Source organism: Octopus sinensis, unplaced genomic scaffold (assembly GCF_006345805.1).
Source record: "Octopus sinensis unplaced genomic scaffold, ASM634580v1 Contig17450, whole genome shotgun sequence".
NCBI lineage: Eukaryota > Metazoa > Mollusca > Cephalopoda > Octopoda > Octopodidae > Octopus > Octopus sinensis.
Window position 1 is genome coordinate 5,001 of NW_021835073.1, and position 20,000 is coordinate 25,000.

Here is a 20,000-nt window from a genome sequence, read left to right on the forward strand (position 1 = left end):
TTAATTGGCCTACCAATATACACTATGAGTTTCTTTGCCCTAGGAGTCGGGAAGACACTCGGCAAGAAATGGAAGAAAATTTGAAAGAAGAAAAAAAAAGTAATAATATAATAATAATAATAATAATAATAATAATAATAATAATAATGATAATAATAATAATGATAATAATGATGATAATAATAATAATAATGATAATAATGATGATAATAATAATAATAATGATAATAATAATAATAATAATAGATATAGCATGCCCTGCTGACAACAAGGTATTCGACATGGAAGAAAGAAAAGTCGATAGGTATGACAGGTTAAATGGGGAGGTTAAGCATTTATGGTCGATGAAAAAGGTGGTAGTAGTACCAATAATTGTCGGAGTGAGTAAAAATCTTGAGAGGTACATGGAACAAATAGGGGCTGCAATAAGGGTGGATCACTTGTAGAAGACAGTACTGCTTGGAACCGCTCGAATACTCCGGATGGTGCTCGAAAAATTAAGGGGTGTTACCTTAGTTCACTGGTAGTGAACAGCTGACACTGTAGTACATGTCCAGCGTTAGAAGCTGCGCAAAGACAATACAACAACAACAATAACAATGATGATGATAATAATAATAATAATAATAATAATAATAATAATAATAATAATAATAATAATAATAATAATAATAATCCTTACTACTGGAGCCACAAGGCCTGAAATTTGGGGGAAGGGATTAAGTCGATTACATCAAATCCAGTACATAACTGGTACTTATTATAATCAACCCCGAAAAGAAAGACAAAGTTGACTTCGGTGTAATTTGAACTCAGAACGTGGCAACGAGTGATATACCGCTAAGCATTTCGTCCAGCGTGTTAACGATTCCGCCAGCTCACCGTAATAAATAATAATAATAATAATAATAATAATAATAATAATAAAAATAATAATAATAATAATGAATGATGAATGATGATAATATAATAATAATAGTGATAATAATAATGATAATAATAATGATAATAATAATAATAATGATGGTAATAATAATAATAATAATGATGATGATGATGATGATGATGATGATGAATGATGATGATGATGATATTATAATATGAATAATAATGATAATAATATGATAATAATAATAATAACGATGATGATGATAATAATATGATGATGATGATGGAATGATGATGATGATGTGATGATGAATGATAATAATAAATAATAATAATAATAATAATAATAATAATAATAAATAATTCTTTCTACTAAAGGCACAAGGCCTGAAATTTTTGGGGAGGGTACTAGTCAATTACATTGACCCCAGTGCTTCACTGGTACTTAAATTATCGACCCCAAAAGGATGAAAGGCAAAGTAATAAAACAACGCAAAAAATTTTTTAAAAGACACCCATTTATTATTCGTCACACTATTTGCGACCTGGTCACTGACATAGTTCCACTACAACTGGTTTGAGGCGAGGCTGTAACTCAGTATGTGTAGTGCCTCAGTGTTTTAAATGTAATATTTTAATCTTCTCTGCTTTGGTCAGTCTTTCCGGTCATCGGCAATAGCTGCTCATTGTAGGACATTCGGTGTGGTTATTGGTTGAAAGGAATATCTCGTTAGCTCTCTCTCTCTCTCTATCCGCTCAGTCGAAGTCGACTCTCGGTCACTCGTTGGATCAGTGTCCTCCAGTCAGTTCTATCCTGGGCCGCTTCCTTCAGATTGGCCATGTCCATTCCGGATCACCAAGCATAGATTGGCATATTTCGGTCATATTATGCGGAGAAAATCCCTGGAGAAGGACATCATGCTCGGAATGGTCAGTGGTAAGAGAGGAAGAGGCCAACCAAGAACCCGCTGGCTTGACAAATCTCGTTAGCACTCACATTATATAATAGATGTCTTAACAAATTTTAATGCGAAAAGAAATCTTGATTTTCGTTTTCGTATCTTTGAAATTTCATAAATTGTATTTTATGACTTTCAACACACCTTGCTATCACAGGAGTGGCTGTGTGGTAAGTAGCTTGCTTACCAACCACATGGTTCCGGGTTCAGTCCCACTGCGTGGCACCTTGGGCAAGTGTCCTCTACTTTAGCCTCGGGCCGACCAAAGCCTTGTGAGTGGACTTGGTAGACGGAAACTGAAAGAAGCCTGTCGTATATATGTATACATATATACATACATATATATATATATATAATATATATATATATATTATATATATATATATATATATGTGTGGTGTGTGTGTGTGTGTATGTGTGTGTATGGTGTGTGTGTATGTTTGTGTGTCTGTGTTCGTCGCACAAACATCACTTGACAACCGATGCTGGTGTGTTTACGTCCCCGTAGCATTAGCGGTTCGGCAAAAGAGACCGATAGAATAAGTACTAGGCTTACAAAAGAATAAATCCTGGGGTCGATTTGCTCGACTAAAAGGCGGTGCTCCAGCATGGCCGCAGTCAAATGACTGAAACAAGGAAACGAGTAAAAGAGAGTAAAGGGTAAATACCAGTAATACATTGGGACGGGACAGATTCAATCGACTTTCTAACCTTCTTTACCATACATTTTTACTGACCATTTTACTCTTGCTGACTTAATGACGAGGAAATATAGGGGATCAAATGGAATACAACAATACCAAGAGAGAGCCCTTACCAGTTTGTGTACAAAAAGCTCTAATGCTGTGTAGTCGCTGCTTTTCTGGCTTTCCAGATGGATAAGGAAAAATATGTAGGCCCACATATTATGTTCGTTTTTGACGTGATGATCGAAACCCTGGTGAAACGAAGAAAACAGAAACGATCAGAAGGGGACTTTGAAAAAATTTAAAACGTAATAAAAAAAATACATTTAAACATAATACGATAAACATTGGCGGGTGGTTAAGAAACTCGCTTTGCAGCCATGTGGTTTCGGGATCTGACTCTTTGCACGGCACCTTGGCCAAGTGTCTTCTACCTTAGCCACCCCCACTGGCGATGGAGCAATACCTTGTGGAGAAGTTTGCTTGATGGAAACAGTGAACAAGTTCGTCATATACATGTATATATCTAAATTTAAAACACAGGGTTACTTACTTGCAAACAAATGTGGTAACATGCAACATTATTGACCGAGGTTACGGTGGTCTTTTCCGTAGGCTTTTCTTTCCACGGATAAACCTTATCTGCTTCCCCCTTTACACTTTACATCATGACTTTTCTGTGATACATGATCCATATTGATCGTTTTTTCTTTCCTTTTTTCTTTTTTTCTTTCCCTTTTACGATCCTTTTGATCGAAAACCTACCCCACCTTTTTTTCTCTCCCCAAAGAAAAGCTCTACTTTGTAATCTGTCCCATCTGTGTGCAGCCCTGTGTGGCTAATAAAGAAACATATCTATCTATCTTCTATCTATCTTCTATCTATCTATCTATCTATCTATCTATCTATCTATCTATCTATCTATCTCAACCAACCAATCAGTCTGTCTATCTATCCAACCATATATATATATATATATATATATATATATATATATATATATATATATATATATATATATATATATTATATATAGAGGCGCAGGAGTGTCTGTGTGGTAAGTAGCTTGTTTACCAACCACATGGTTCCGGGTTCAGTCCCACTGCGTGGCACCTTGGGCAAGTGTCCTCTACTTTAGCCTCGGGCGACCAAAGCCTTGTGAGTGGACTTGGTGAGACGGAAACTGAAGAAGCCTGTCGTATATATGTATACATATATAATACATATATATATATATATATATATATATATATATATATAATATATATATATATATATATGTGTGTGTGTGTGTGTGTGTGTATGTTGTGTATGTGTGGGTGTGTATGTTTGTGTGGTCTTGTCGTCGCACAAACATCACTTGACAACCGATGCTGGTGTGTTTACGTCCCCGTAGCATTAGCGGTTCGGCAAAAGAGACGCGAGGAATAAGTACTAGGCTTACAAAGAATAAATCCTGGGTTCGATTTTGCTCGACTAAAAGGCGGTGCTCCAGCATGGCCGCAGTCAAATGACTGAAACAAGGAAACGAGTAAAAGAGAGTAAAGGGTAAATACCAGTAATACATTGGGACGGGACAGATTCAATCGACTTTCTAACCTTCTTTTACCATACATTTTTACTGACCATTTTACTCTTGCTGACTTAATGACGAGGAAATATAGGGGATCAAATGGAATACAACAATACCAAGAGAGAGCCCTTACCAGTTTGTGTACAAAAAGCTCTAATGCTGTGTAGTCGCTGCTTTTCTGGCTTTCCAGATGGATAAGGAAAAATATGTAGGCCCACATATTATGTTCGTTTTTGACGTGATGATCGAAACCCTGGTGAAACGAAGAAAACAGAAACGTAATAAAAAAAATACATTTAAACATAATACGATAAACATTGGCGGGTGGTTAAGAAACTCGCTTTGCAGCCATGTGGTTTCGGGATCTGACTCTTTGCACGGCACCTTGGCCAAGTGTCTTCTACCTTAGCCACCCCCACTGGCGATGGAGCAATACCTTGTGGAGAAGTTTGCTTGATGAAACAGTGAACAAGTTCGTCATATACATGTATATATCTAAATTTAAAACACAGGGTTACTTACTTGCAAACAAATGTGGTAACATGCAACATTATTGACCGAGGTTACGGTGGTCTTTTCCGTAGGCTTTTCTTTCCACGGATAAACCTTATCTGCTTCCCCCTTTACACTTTACATCATGACTTTTCTGTGATACATGATCCATATTGATCGTTTTTTCTTTCCTTTTTTCTTTTTTTCTTTCCCTTTTACGATCCCTTTTGATCGAAAACCTACCCCACCTTTTTTTTCTCTCCCCAAAAAGAAAAGCTCTACTTTGTAATCTGTCCCATCTGTGTGCAGCCTGTGTGGCTAATAAAGAAACAAATAAAAAAAATATCTATCTATCTATCTATCTATCTATCTATCTATCTATCTACTATCTATCTATCTATCTATCTATCTATCTATCTATCTATCTATCTATCAACCAACCAATCAGTCTGTCTATCTATCTGTAATACGTATATATATATATTATATAATATATTATATATATATATATTATATATATTATATATAATATATAGATATAATAGAGGCGCAGGAGTGTCTGTGTGGTAAGTAGCTTGTTTACCAACCACATGGTTCCGGGTTCAGTCTCACTGCGTGGCATGTTGGGCAAGTGTCTTCTGCTATAGCCTCGGGCCGACCAAAACCTTGTGAGTGGAGATTTGGTAGACGGAAACTGAAAGAAGCCCGTCGTATATATATATATGTGTGTATGTTTGTGTGTCTGTGTTTGACCCCCTAGCATTGCTTGACAACCAATGCTGCTGTGTTTACGTCGCCGTCACTTAGCGGTTCGGCAAAATAGACCGATAGAATAAGTACTGGGCTTACAAAGAATAAGTTCTGGGGTCGATTTGCTCGACTAAAGGCGGTGCTCCAGCATGGCCGCAGTCAAATGACTGAAACAAGTAAAGAGTAAAAGAGTATATATAATATATATATATATATATATATATATATATATTATATTATTATATATATATATATTATACGTATATATACACACACGAGTGAGTGGACAAACAGAAGAAGGTCACTTAAACCAATTTATTGGGAGTTACATATATGGATTTTGATATCAAATGGCTGACGCTAGCATCACTCTTAAACTCAAGAGTACCAATGAATTTTAATGAAATTGTTTTGATCCATATATATATATAATATATATATATATATATATATATGTGTGTGTGTGTGTGTGTGTGAGTGTTTGTGTCTGCATTTGTCACCCACCACTACTGACAACCAGTGTTGGCTTGTTTAGGTCTCATTAACTTAGTGGTTCGGCAAAGGAAACCGATAAAAAAGTACCCCACTTAACAAAAAGGTATCATAGCTACTGGAAGCGATTTGTTGGACTAAAACCATTCAAGGTGTTGCCCCAGCATGGCCACTTGTCCAATGACCGAGACAAAATAAAAGATTATAATATAAGGCAGAATGAGTGGATCTCCGTCAGTATCGACGACGAGTGTTCAGGTTCTCATCGATTCATCGTGTAATTCAGTGACCAAGAAATAAGCGTGGAACAGACAGAATTAGCCCGACACCGGGTGAGAGCCGGATGTGTGTGTGTGTGTGTGTGTGTGTATATACTCCTAACTCTTTTACTCTTTTACTTGTTTCAGTCATTTGACTGCAGCCATGCTGGTGCACCGCCTTTAGTCAAGCAAATCAACCCTGGGACTTATTCTTTGTAAGCCCAGTACTTATTCTATCGGTCTCTTTTACCGAACCGCTAAGTGACGGGGACGTAAACACACCAGCATAGGTTGTCAAGCAATGCTAGGGGACAAACACAGACACACAAACATACACACACATACATATATACGACAGGCTTCTTTCAGTTTCCGTCTACCAAATCCACTCACAAGGCATTGGTCGGCCCGAGGCTATAGCAGAAGACATTTGCCCAAGATGCCACGCAGTGGGACTGAACCCGGAACCATGTGATTGGTAAGCAAGCTACTTACCACACAGTCACTCGTATGTGTATGTATGTATGTAAAGTTAATCCAAACATGAAAACACAAAAAGAAAACACATCAACGCGAGGATGTGGAACAAGTATAGTGTTATTGGACGCTCAAGAAAGGAAAAAAAGAAGGAGGATTTAACGTTTCGAGCATAGCTCTTCGTCAGATACGTAGAAAAAGGAAAGAGCCAAGGAAGGGAAGACGGAGGGAAAAAAATCGCCAACGATACACACACGGTCGTATGTATGTATTTATGTATACTCTTTTACTTGTTTCAGTCATTTGACTGCGGCCATGCTGGAGCACCTCGAGCAACTCGACCCCGAGACTTATTCTTTTGTAAGCCCAGTACTTATTCTATCGGTCTCTTTTGCCGAACCGCTAAGTAACGGGGACATAAACACACCAGCATCGGTTGTCAAGCAATGCTAAGGGGACAAACACAGACGCACAAACATCTGCACACAGATACGTATATATATATATATATATATACATATATACGACGGGCTTCTTTCAGTTTCCGTCTACCAAATCCATTCACAAGGCTTTGGTCGGCCCGAGGCTATAATAGAAGACACTTGCCCAAGGTGCCACGCAGTGGGACTGAACCCGGAACCATGTGGTTGGTAAACAAGCTACTTACCACACAGCCAAGGGCACACGAATGCACCTGCCTATGATTGATATAATCTTAATTCTATAGCTATATAATGCTATTTTAGGCCTGCAACCAACGATAGTAATGTTGCTGTTTTTATCAACTATTTATATTGCCTTCGATAATAATAGCAATAATAATATCTATATAAATATCCACTCCTGAATATTTTATCCTGATTGGTACACATACATACATACATTCATACATACATGTATACATCATCATCATCATCATCATCATCGTTTAGTGTCCGCTTTCCATGCTAGCATGGGTAGGAAGGTTCGACTGGGGTCTGGGAAGCCAGGAGGCTGCACCAGGCCCAGTCTGATCTGGCAGTGTTTCTACCGCTGGATGCCCTTCCTAACGCCAACCACTCCGTGAGTGTAGTGGGTGCTTTTTACGTGTCACCTGCACAGGTGCCACACGAGGCTGGCAAACGGTCACGATCGGATGGTGCTTTTTACGTGCCACCATATATACCCATAGTTCCAGGTATGCAAGAGCACTGAGGGAGGTCACCACAGTTGAAACACCGGTGATAAAGGATCGATTGGATTAATGTAAGATTAAAATAAAACGGCAAAAGAACTTACCTTGCCATGATGTTCAAAGTCGTGGCTGTTACGGCAACAAATGAAGCAGGTGTCCTTCATATCAGACTCAGCTCGCCACTACAACGAGAAGCAAGATATGTATATATGTGTGTGTGTGAGTGTGAGTGTGTGTGTGTGCGTATGTGTGAGTGTGTGTGCGTATGTGTGAGTGTGTGTGCGTATGTGTCGTTGTGCGTGTGTCTGCAGTTGTTTGTGGGTGTATAGATAGATAGATGTGTGTGTATGTGTGGTTCTGTGTGTGTATAAATCGATAGATAGAGAGGTAGATAGATGTGTGTGTATGTGTGGTTCTGTGTGTGTATAAATCGATAGATAGAGAGGTAGATAGATGTGTGTGTATGGGTGGTTCTGTGTGTGTATAAATCGATAGATAGAGAGGTAGATAGATGTGTGTGTATGTGTGGTTCTGTGTGTGTATAAATCGATAGATAGAGAGGTAGATAGATGTGTGTGTATGTGTGGTTCTGTGTGTGTATAAATCGATAGATAGAGAGGTAGATAGATGTGTGTGTATGTGTGGTTCTGTGTGTGTATAAATCGATAGATAGAGAGGTAGATAGATGCATGCGTGTATGTGTGGTTCTGTGTGTGTATAAATCGATAGATAGAGAGGTAGATAGATGTGTGTGTGTGTGTGTGTATGTGTGGTTCTGTGTGTGTATAAATCGATAGATAGAGAGGTAGATAGATGCATGCGTGTATGTGTGGTTCTGTGTGTGTATAAATCGATAGATAGAGAGGTAGATAGATGTGTGTGTGTGTGTGTGTGTATGTGTGGTTCTGTGTGTGTATAAATCGATAGAGAGACAGATAGATGTGTGTGCGTGTGTGTGTGTGAGTGTGTGTGTGTGAGTGTGTGTGTGTGAGTGTGTGTGTGTGAGTGTGTGTGTGTGAGTGTGTGTGTGTGAGTGTGTGTGTAGTGAACAGATGTGATCTAGAGATGCTGAATATAGAAAACAGTTAGATGCCAAGCTCTTCACCCTCAATACGGAGGCCGGGTTTACCGTAATGTTTATGTGGATCCACTACTGGTTGCATATTCTTCACCTTTTGTGAACTACATGTGCCAACATTATTACGTATTTGCAAGCCTCCAGAAACAGCCGTCGGACCTGTAATACCATAACGTCTCTCCTTAGTTTTTTGTGTCTTTGTACTGTGTAAATCAGTTCTGTTAATATAGAAGTGTTCGGCAAAGGAAACCGATAAAAAAGTACCCCACTGAACAAAAAGGTATCATAGCTACTGGAAGCGATTTGTTGGACTAAAACCATTGAAGGTGTTGCTCCAGCATGACCACTAGTCCAATGACCGAGACAAAATAAAAGATTATAATATAAGGCAGAATATTTTCATCTGAATATTTTCAGTCTTTGATTTTCTCTACTTTTATGTATGTATGTATGTATGTATGTATGTATGTATGTATGTATGTATGTATGTATGTATGTATGTATGTATGTATTTATGTATGTATGTATGTATGTATGTATGTATGTATTTATGTATGTCTGTATGTATGTATGTATGTATGTGTGTGTGTATGTATGTATGTATGTATGCGTGCATGAAGGCGCATGGCTCAGTGGTTAGAGTGTCGAGCTTACGATCGTGAGGTTGTGAGTTCGAATTCCCGAACCGGACTGCGTGTTGCGTTCTTGAGCAAGACACTTTATTTCACGTTGCTCCAGTTCACTCAGCTGTGTTGCGACGTCACAGGTGCCAAGCTGTATCGGCCCCTTTGCCTTTCCCTTGGATAACACTGGTGGCGTGGAGAGGGGAGGCCGGTATGCATAGGCGACTGCTGGTCTTCCATAAACAACCTTGCCCAGACTTGTGCCTGGGAGGGTAACTTTCTGGGTGCAATCCCATAGTCTGCGTCGTGACCAAAGGGGGTCTCAGAATGTATGTATGTATAATAGTTAAACAGGGCGTCAAACATTAAGGCAAGGCAGACATCTCAAGTCATATACAATATTATTGGAGGAAGAAATTCAAAACCTTACAGGTGTTTCTGGGATATCCCCAAGTATGGGATATTGCGTCATTAGAGCCAAATAGAACAAATATAGAAAATGAGAATGGTATATATCAATAAAATGACAACATGGAGTCAAAGAATAAGGAGGCGGAGAGAAGAAAAAGAGAACTATATATATATATTATATATATATATAATGTAAATATTCTTTACAACACAGTAATAATATTTTCCAGCGAAATAAAGCACTGTTAAAGTAGAATTATAAATAGGAAATAGTGGCACAACATGGGCACACATTTTTGCTGGAAATAGCAGTCGGTGGCCGTACGATGCTAGGTAAAGCTTCACTAAATGTATAAAGGCAAAGGTGTGTGCGGGCGGCGAATATAAAAAAAATTTCGTCATACTTCTAGGAAGAACGCCAGAGAAATGGACAACCTCGTACTCGAGTTTCGAATTTTTCAGAATACGTTTGTTATCATAAAACTGATTAGTCCTCGTCGGCCAGGTCTACCGTAAGGACTAAATTTAAAATATCCACTACATCAATGTCGGTGTACTCTGCCAATAGCCACAGCCATAAACAAAATCGATATCAGTGCGTGTGCGTTTACTAATGTGTACATTATACTAACCTTGAGGTCACGCAGTTCCGAGAAGGTGTCTACGATGATACCAAAGATAATATTGAGACCAATGGTGGTGATGAAAATAAAGAATGACACGTGATATAAAGCGATTTGCCAGAAGTGTCCAAACGAGCCGTCACTTTGCTTCAGGACCTGAAAAAGACAGATGGGTACACTTTATACTTCATCTCTCTCTCTCTCTCTCTCTCTCTCTCTCTCTCTCTCTCTCTCTTTATATATCTCTCTCTCTCTCTCTCTCTCCTCTATATATCTATATTATAGATATATAATATCTATAGATATATATATATAGATAAGGGAGAGTTTACGAAAAACAAACAAACAAAAGACGAAGACAGGTGGTGTACAAAACAGAACAGATGTATTATTATAACGCGCCAGGAATAGAAAAAAGTCTTTACGTTTCGAGCCTACGCTCTTCTACAGAAAGGGACACAGAAAAATAAACAAGGAGAGAAACAAGGAGAGAAAAAAGTGTGTGTAGTGGCTAACGATCTATCATGACGACTGTTTTAAAAAAATATTTATATATATATATATATTATATATATATATATATATGAATATTAAAAAAAAACCTTAGAGAATAATAATTATTTCAGGTTAACAGGGTATTTACCATTTTACACTTTACTAATAACAAAGCAAACAGTATCAGTTATAATATTATTATTACAAATTTGGGATTTTACCAATAGGACCATAGCTTCAATTTCAGGACAACCTTATTTACTGGAGTACACATAGAAAATTATATCCAAAATACTAATCTAATAATATAAGCAGTTTAAAGCCTACTATATCATACAATAAGAATAGAGTACATTAGAATTAATAATAAATTATTTAACCATATTTAAAAAAAAAATATATATATATGCAAATTTAGTTAATTTTGTCAAGGTCCCTTTTCAGTTTGTAAAATAGAAATTTAAATGTAATAAAATGTTTTAAAAGAAATGTAAGTGTCTACGTGATAACTGTAAACCTACTGTTAGGCCACCCTGTATATATATATATATTATATATATATATATATATATATATAATATATATATATATATATATATATATATATGTGTTTGGTGTGGGTGTGTGTGTGTATGTATGTATGTATATGTAAAATGTTCACCTAGAATGAATACTTTCAATCTGCTCAATTAACAATTTATTTCACGTTGCTCCAGTTCACTCAGCTGTGTTGCGATGTCACAGGTGCCAAGCTGTATCGGCCCCTTTGCGTTTCCCTTGGGTAACATCAGTGGTGTGGAGAGAGGAGGCCGGTATGCATGGGTGACTGCTGGTCTTCCATAAACAACCTTGCCCAGACTTGTGCCTGGGAGGGTAACTTTCTGGGTGCAATCCCATGGTCTATGTCGTGACCGAATTTACTTATTAACTTACCGAATTATCATCCGCCCTCTATTCAGAATATATTTAGCATTTTGTGATTAACAAAAATGTTTATGTTCAAACGCAAAAATGAGTCTTCTTTATAAAGCTTTTCTTAAGGGTTTCAGCGACCACCATCACAACCTCTTGATCAAGTATTAAGGAACAACTTACCTCAAACATGTCCCCAATGAGTCCGTACCGTATAACTGTGATGGTACAGTGCCATAAAGTATCGCAGTAAAGATATTCGTCCGGTTTGAATGATTGTCGCATCAGAGCAAAGCCAATCAGACTGTATATATAGATGACAATAATTCCAAGGATGGCCACCCATAAGAGAGAATAACCTGCAAGTAGGAAATGACAAAAAATGTAGAGGAAAATAGTGTGAGATGACAATCAAACGTGCGTGCATGTGTGTGTATGTGTGCCTTAAGTAGGATTCTTGCGTTGGTCAGCTCAAAGTAAAGAGCACCCTTATACTTTGATAGTATAGAGGTGAATTTATTTTCTGGATACGAAACAGAGGGAAATTGCCATTCTGTTCAGGAACTGTACTGTTTTCATGAACCTATATGTATATGTATATACGAGGTCAGATCAATAAGTGTCCGGCCTGTTGCCATAGTAACGAAGCTAAAGCACGTAGAGTGAAGTCACTCAGCAAAAATTGACCTTAATCTCCACTGTAAATGCGCACCAAGTTTTAACGTTCTAGTTCACTTCCGCTGTTTACAGCAGTGCTTGGTAGGAAGGTGTATAGCGTATGACTGTCGCATTGACCATGACAGAGAAAGTTGTCATGGCGATACTAACTCAGAGGCCTCCGCAAAGTTGCAGAAAGTGTATGGAGAGGAGTATTTGAGCTGCACACAAGTGTACGAGCGGTTCAGATGCTTCCAAGATGGCTGAAAAAATGTCGATAGCGATGAACGTTCTGGGAGACCTGCATCCAGCAGAACTGAGAAAAACATTGCAGATGTGCTTGCAGCTGTGATGTGGAAATCATTGAATCACCATTCGTGAGTTTTCAGAGGATGTGTAGATTAGTTGTGGTTCAGTTCAGTCCATTATCCCTGAAGATTTGGGTATGAGACGTGTTTCTGCCAAGTTTGTGCCAAAACTGCTTTCAGCTGACCAAAAAGACTCGGGATTTCAGTTGCACAAGATATCCTTGATTGTGTCGAGAACGATGGAAACTTTTTGGAAAGTTTGCATTGGCCTTTCAGCAGGTATCGCCAAGCTTTAGGCAAAATTTGATGCAGATTCTCTGCTCAACTTTCTGTCATAGTCAATGCGACGATCAACGCTACACACCTTCCTTCCCAGCATTGCTGTAAACAGAAGTGAGCTACAACGTTAAAACTTAGTGCACATGAACAGCAGGGTTCAAGATATATATATATATATATATATATATATATATATATATATGCATATATTCATAAATGGACGTCCTTACATACATACATACATACATACATACACACACGCACACACACACACACAAACATATATATCTTTATATATAAAACTAAAGTTGTGTGTGTGTGTGTGTCTGTCTACTCCGATTTAGATTCCTAACTACTCCCACATTTTGCGGTGCAGTTTAACCAAAAGCGGGTATCTTATAGTCGTGATTCATATCGAGCCCTTCTGGGTATTAGCGCGCGTCTACGATGAGCCTACGATTTAAAAAAAAAATTACCATCATTTTCCCGCACTTTTAATGATTTTTACTCGTATATATAAGGGAAGTAACCCTCTAAAAATGCTTATATAGTTATTTCCCTTACAACCTGAGCAACGCCGGGCGATACTGCTAGTATATATATATATATATATATATATATATATATATATATATATATATATATATATATATATATATATATATGCATATATGGGTACAGGATGTCACAAAACGTTAACGAATGACATACGAAGGAAAACTTGGATATGCAAACAACGAGAGAAAGAAATGGGAAACAAGACAAGTAACGCAAAGAACGACTCTTCATCAGTTGTCGGCTGTTCATCTACTCCACATTTTGAGCAGGTAGTTTGTTTCGATGGTAACGACTAAAAAGGATTGTAGCTGTGTCATAATTTGAGACGTTTTCACAGAAGATGAAGGGAAGAAAGGAGAAGGGGTTGAAATTAAATAAAATTATACATAGTATACAAAATATGTGAACACATTAATGATGCAGTCTTCATGATACAGGAGAACTTCTAACAACGGTCAATCAAGGAATCCTACGATTCAATCTGCAGGTTCATACTTGGGAGTATTTCCGTTCACCCTAAACGTTTTCGTTTCTACAGACACTCAATAATAAAAAATATAAAACAGTAAATAAGTGAAATGTTCTGGCTTACCGTTTTGAGTAACGGCTTTGATCACTCCGGACAGAAGCTGGTTGTTGTTGACAACGTTTAAAAGATGAAAGGCGAAGAAGTAGCCATAAAACGTGCCAGCTATGGACATCCCTAAAAAGGCCTGTTGTCGGGAATAAAGGAGATAAACTTTATATTGTAATATTCAAATAGTTACTATTGTAGTGGGTATAGTTATTATATCGTAGATACAACGTGAATATTTTTGTTAGTTCAATTTTAGCAAAGGGCTCAATATTATACAATGATTCAATTTCCTTGGAGTATATTATATATCTCTTATATAAAATCCGTTCTGTCTGTCTGTGTGTGTGTGTCTTCTAGGATCTCGGGCATCCTCCATCCGATTGCACTCAAATTTGATATGTTGATACCGACGGTATCAGGGTGTGTATAAGTCTTGAAAAAAAATTTACAAAAATCGATTCTAGGTGAGAATGCGATCGATAAAGCCGTGGGAACGTGCATTTGTACGTGCAAGTACATCAGTCGAAATCCGTCTTTTGCTGGTGTCTCAAATTTAGGTTAAATCAGTGTTTCTCAAAGGGAAGGCCTATGAGACGGTCGGAGAAGTTGTTTTGAGAAAATTTGGTTTAAATGTTTGACAACTCAGCACCGTCCATTGGACAGGAGGCATTTTGCTCATATATACATATATATATATATTAGTTTACGTCTCCATAACTTAATAGTTCGGCAAAACAGACTGATAGGATATGTACAAGACTGGTGCCCCAGCATGGCCGCAGTCCAGTGACTGAAAGAAGTAAAAAATAAAAAAATATACTGTATATGGGATATAATATACATTACTCAGCTTGTTGTGACTATCAGCTTTAGTCGTAACGGATTGTGAGTGAATTTGGTAGATGGAAACTGTAACGAACTCTGCCATATATATATATATATATTTATATCTGTGTGTGTGTGTGTGTGAGTCTTTGCGTTTGTATGTTTACTGCTTGATACTCAGTGTTGGTGCTTTTGTGCATCCGTAACTTGGCAGTTCGGAAAAAAGTGTACTATAGAGTGAGTACCAGATTTAAAACATAAATACTGAAGTGGATTTGTTGAACTGAAGCTTTCCAGGCGGTGTCCCAGCATGGCCGCCGTCCAATGGAATCAAAGAACCAAAGAATATAAGAATAAAAGAATTCACACTTGCCATGTAGTAGAATGTCCTGAAACTGAAGAATTTCACATCCAATTTCGACACAGTGTCTTTATTTTGTAACCGTTCATTCTCTTCCTCATCTACTTTACCATAAACTCGTCTGAAACAAAGAATTAATAGCAAAAATGTATATCTATTTCTATTTCTTTATTACCCACAAGGGGCTAAACACAGAGGGGACAAACAATGACAGACAAACGGATTAAGTCGATTACATCAACACCAGTGCGTAACTGGTACTTAATTTATCGACCCTGAAAGGATGAAAGGCAAAGTTGACCTTGGCGGAATTTGAACTCAGAACGTAGCGGCAGACGAAATACGGCTACGCATTTCGCCCGGCGTGCTAGCGATTCTGTCAGCTCGCCGCCTTAACAAAAATGTATATCGGGGGCAAAATATCAGTGTTGCTTTAGAAAATTACCGCTTCCGAGGAAATCTGGAACTAGGCAAGGATTTAAAAGGATGAGAGGGGAGGATGAGGTTTGTTGCTGAAGAAAAAGTACTTGATATAAAAAAAAGAGAAAAAAAACAGTAGTACAGAGTCAAGACTGGTTGATGGTGCCTTCATACGTAGTCACTATAACTGCTGCTGTACTGATAGTGAAACCAAAGCAAAATCTTCTAGATGCAGATCGATGGTCTATCATAAAAATACGTAAATCATTCCAGATGGGGAAGTTATTGGGTGTTTGAGTAAGATACAGAAGTGACAGCAGTTGAAGATAATGGATGTTTGAGTAAGACGAAAGTGACAACAACTGTAGAAGCTACTGGACGTTTGGGTAAGACGGAAGAGAAGCTACTGTTCAAGTGACAATATTTTAAGAAGCCATAGGGCGTTTGGTGTTGCAAGGTAACAAAAAGTAACTTACCTGAGTGGCTTTGTTATTTCTGACCAACTCGGCAATCTGGGATGATTGGAGAGGAGATAACTAATCAGTACAAACAATGAAAACACATTGTGTATTATGGCCAGTGTTAACATAATTATTTCGTAGTCACTTTTTTGGATCTCCCGAATGACTGGAGTTGGACTGGAATAAAATGAAATTAGTTATGACACAGTAAGGGTTGTGGCCTCCTCTTTCTTTCTTTCTTTCTTTCTTTCTTTCTTAATTTCTCTCTCTCTTTCTCTCTCTCTCTCTCTCTGTGTCTGCATACGCGGACGACGTCACCGTCATAGTGTCAAGCCACGAGCACATCGAGCGGGTCGGCGAGACACTGAAAGACTACGAAGCGGTGACAGGAGCAAAAATCAACCGGGAGAAGTCAGTGGGCTTGCGGCTCGGCACCTGGAGAAGCAAGCCCATGCCGTCCACCAGTACCTCCGTCGTGGGACGCTGGACAGACGGCCCGGTTGAGTTGCTCGGGGTCTGGTTCGGTCCGGACCTCCAAATGGAGAAGAACTGGAACGAGATAACGAGTAGGGTGGTCACTCTCGCCCAGCAATGGGCCGAGAGGAAACTGTCCCTAAAAGGTCGGGCGGAGGTGGTGAACGCGTACATCGCGTCCATCATCTACTACCGCCTGACCGTCGTACCTTGTCCCGACCCTACCATCACCAAACTAGAACGCATCCTCTTCCGCTTCTTGTGGAAAGATACGTCCCGATGGTCAGGCGATCCATTTGCTGTCAACACCCGTTAAAAGGAGGGCTGGGCATGCCGTGGTTGATGATGCGCAGACACGCGCTGAGACTGCGACATCTCCGGCTCTATGTAGACGACGGTGAACAGGTGTGGTCGCCGTTTGTGAGGCACGCATTCCCGCAACTCGTCTCCATGACCGAACTACAGTCGTGGATCAAAAGAGGCCGAGGAAGGGCGATTGCACCGCGAGTGTCGCGTTGCTCTCAAGCAACTCTGCCGTCCCGGGTCGACCTTGAGTGACTTCAACACAACCAAAGCATTCTATAGGGGATTAGTGAGGGGAGGTACGACGACGAGCTCGGGGCAAACCTGGGCGTCGACGAGGAATACCTGACCCGCCTGTTTCAAACGACTTTCGGCCCGGGACCTATGGACAACTTCCAGAGATCCCTGGCCTGGCAGTGCTACCGAGAAGCGCTACCCGTTCGGGATAAGCTCTATAGGCATGGCTCGAGAAACCACGGGGCCGACCTGCCCGAGATGCGGTCAGAGCGACGAAACCGCTCTGCACGCAATCGTGCAGTGTCCAGCAATTTCCCACCTGTGGGCTTATGTCGAACGACTGCTGTCACGTGTGGGACGTGTCGGTTTATCAGCCGAGTCTACGTTAATATCGTCACGCCTCCTTCCTTCAAACGGGAAGAGAGCTATTTTTATCATACTTGCGGCTATGGCGAAAGAATGTATCTGGTGGACGCGCCTGAAAGGATTAGAGACAAACACTTTCCTCTCTGGTCAATCTCTCATCAACTTCTTCAAGTATCACTTGAAGAGGAAAGTGAGAGTAGAGAGGCAAGTTTTGTCTAGTGAATGTTTTAAAAAAAGATGGGTGAATGTAGCAAGGATGGCACGTATGAATGACGAAGCCACCTTGACTATGATTCTATGAACCATAAAAATTAATACAGAGAGTTGCTTATTTGCAAAAAAAAAAGAAATATAACATGTGACTTCATTGACCGAGGTTACCGTGGTCTTTTCCGTAGGCTTTTCTTTCCACGGGTAAACCTCACCTGTCCTCCCCTTTACACTTCATATTAACATTTCTGTGATAACGATCCCTATTATTCATTTTTTTTTCTCTCACCCCCCCCTTTTTTAATCCCTCCCATTTTTTTGTCCTTTTTCCTTCCTTTTACGATCCCTTTTGATCGAAAACCACCACTCTCATTTTTTTACCCCCAAAAGAAAATTCTACCTTGTAATTTGTTCTATCTGTGTGCAGCCCTGTGTGGCTAATAAAGAAACATATCTATCTATCTATCTATCTATCTCTATCTATCTATCTATCATCTATCTATCTATCTATCTATCTATCTATCTATCTATCTATCTATCTATCTATCTATCTATCTATCTATCGTATCTATCTATCTATCTAAGGTATGGTTGGAGCCGCGAGAGAGGCCCGGTGGCAGAGGCGCAACAGGGCAACAAAGCCACCATTCGGTCACTGGTAGATGAACAATGGGCGCGAATTGCTCGAGCCAAGTAAAATGTGTGTGAGGCCTTTCAGCAGCATTTTGCCCGACTGTTCGGGACGAGTGGAGGGCAAGAACGTAGGGTAGACTTCAGTGCCTACCTACATAGCCTGCCACGACTCTCGACAAGAAAGGCAGGGTGCTGCGAAGGTGCTATCACGGCGGCGGAAGTGCGGGAAGCGATGGCAGAATGCTCGAGGGACAAATCACCGGGTTTGGATGGTCTACCCTACGAATTTTACTATTGTATGCTAGACTTGTTTGGAGACGTCTTGGCAGCGGTATACTGCAACTGGCAGCAAAACGGGAGCATACCCGGTTTTGTGAGTCGAGGAGCTGTAACTCTGCTGAAGAAAGATCCAAACAAGGGAAACATTATAGATAACTTTAGGCCAATCACTCTGCTCAATGCAGACCTGAAAATTTTGACAAAGGTGTTAGCCAAGAGGTTGGCGCTTGTCATGGAGAAACTGGTCGACAACGCACAAACGTGCGCCGTGCCGGGCCGGAGCATCCATGACAACCTCCATCTGATGCGCTACATCATAGACAGGGTAGTTAACGAACCTGGCATGGGTGGGGCCCTGATCAACTTGGATCAATCGAAAGCCTTTGATAGGGTAGACCATCGATACTGGAGGCAGTCCTGAGAGCGGCTGGTTTCGGTCCCGTCTTCCGCGGCGGATAGCTGCCTTGTACAGAGGCATCCGTTCGGTAATTCGCGTAAATGGACATCTATCGAGACCCTTCGACATTGCACGTTCGGTCCGTCAGGGATGCCCCCTCTCGGCGCTTCTATACGTATTGACTCTTGAGCCACTACTGCGGAAGCTGGCGACTCTGAGGGGCATCCCGCGAGAATTAGGATGCGGGACGAGCGTGTCTGCATACGCGGACGACGTCACCGTCATAGTGTCAAGCCACGAGCACATCGAGCGGGTCGGCGAGACACTGAAAGACTACGAAGCGGTGACAGGAGCAAAAATCAACCGGAAAAGTCAGGGGCTTGCGGCTCGGCACCTGGAGAAGCAAGCCCATGCCGTCCACCAGTACCTCCGTCGTGGGACGCTGGACAGACGGCCCGGTTGAGTTGCTCGGGGTCTGGTTCGGTCCGGACCTCCAAATGGAGAAGAACTGGAACGAGATAACGAGTAGGGTGGTCACTCTCGCCCAGCAATGGGCCGAGAGGAAACTGTCCCTAAAAGGTCGGGCGGAGGTGGTGAACGCGTACATCGCGTCCATCATCTACTACCGCCTGACCGTCGTACCTTGTCCCGACCCTACCATCACCAAACTAGAACGCATCCTCTTTCGCTTCTTGTGGAAAGGATGCGTCCCGATGGTCAGGCGATCCATTTGCTGTCAACACCCGTTAAAAGGAGGGCTGG

At 40.2% G+C, this 20,000-nt stretch overlaps 1 protein-coding gene across 1 annotated transcript in view; it reads right to left on the bottom strand.

Moving 5' to 3' along the window:
• Window positions 1–20,000, bottom strand: part of LOC115231115 (inositol 1,4,5-trisphosphate receptor type 3-like) — a 40,432-nt gene that overhangs the window by 4,994 nt on the left and 15,438 nt on the right. The window contains exons 12-18 of the mRNA XM_029801201.2: window positions 16,355–16,516; window positions 15,471–15,579; window positions 14,288–14,408; window positions 12,077–12,252; window positions 10,496–10,642; window positions 7,856–7,933; window positions 4,240–4,359 (exon numbers count right to left, since the gene is read on the bottom strand). Coding sequence (XP_029657061.1) covers window positions 4,240–4,359; window positions 7,856–7,933; window positions 10,496–10,642; window positions 12,077–12,252; window positions 14,288–14,408; window positions 15,471–15,579; window positions 16,355–16,516 — 913 coding nt within the window. The remainder of the gene's footprint in view (window positions 1–4,239; window positions 4,360–7,855; window positions 7,934–10,495; window positions 10,643–12,076; window positions 12,253–14,287; window positions 14,409–15,470; window positions 15,580–16,354; window positions 16,517–20,000) is intronic.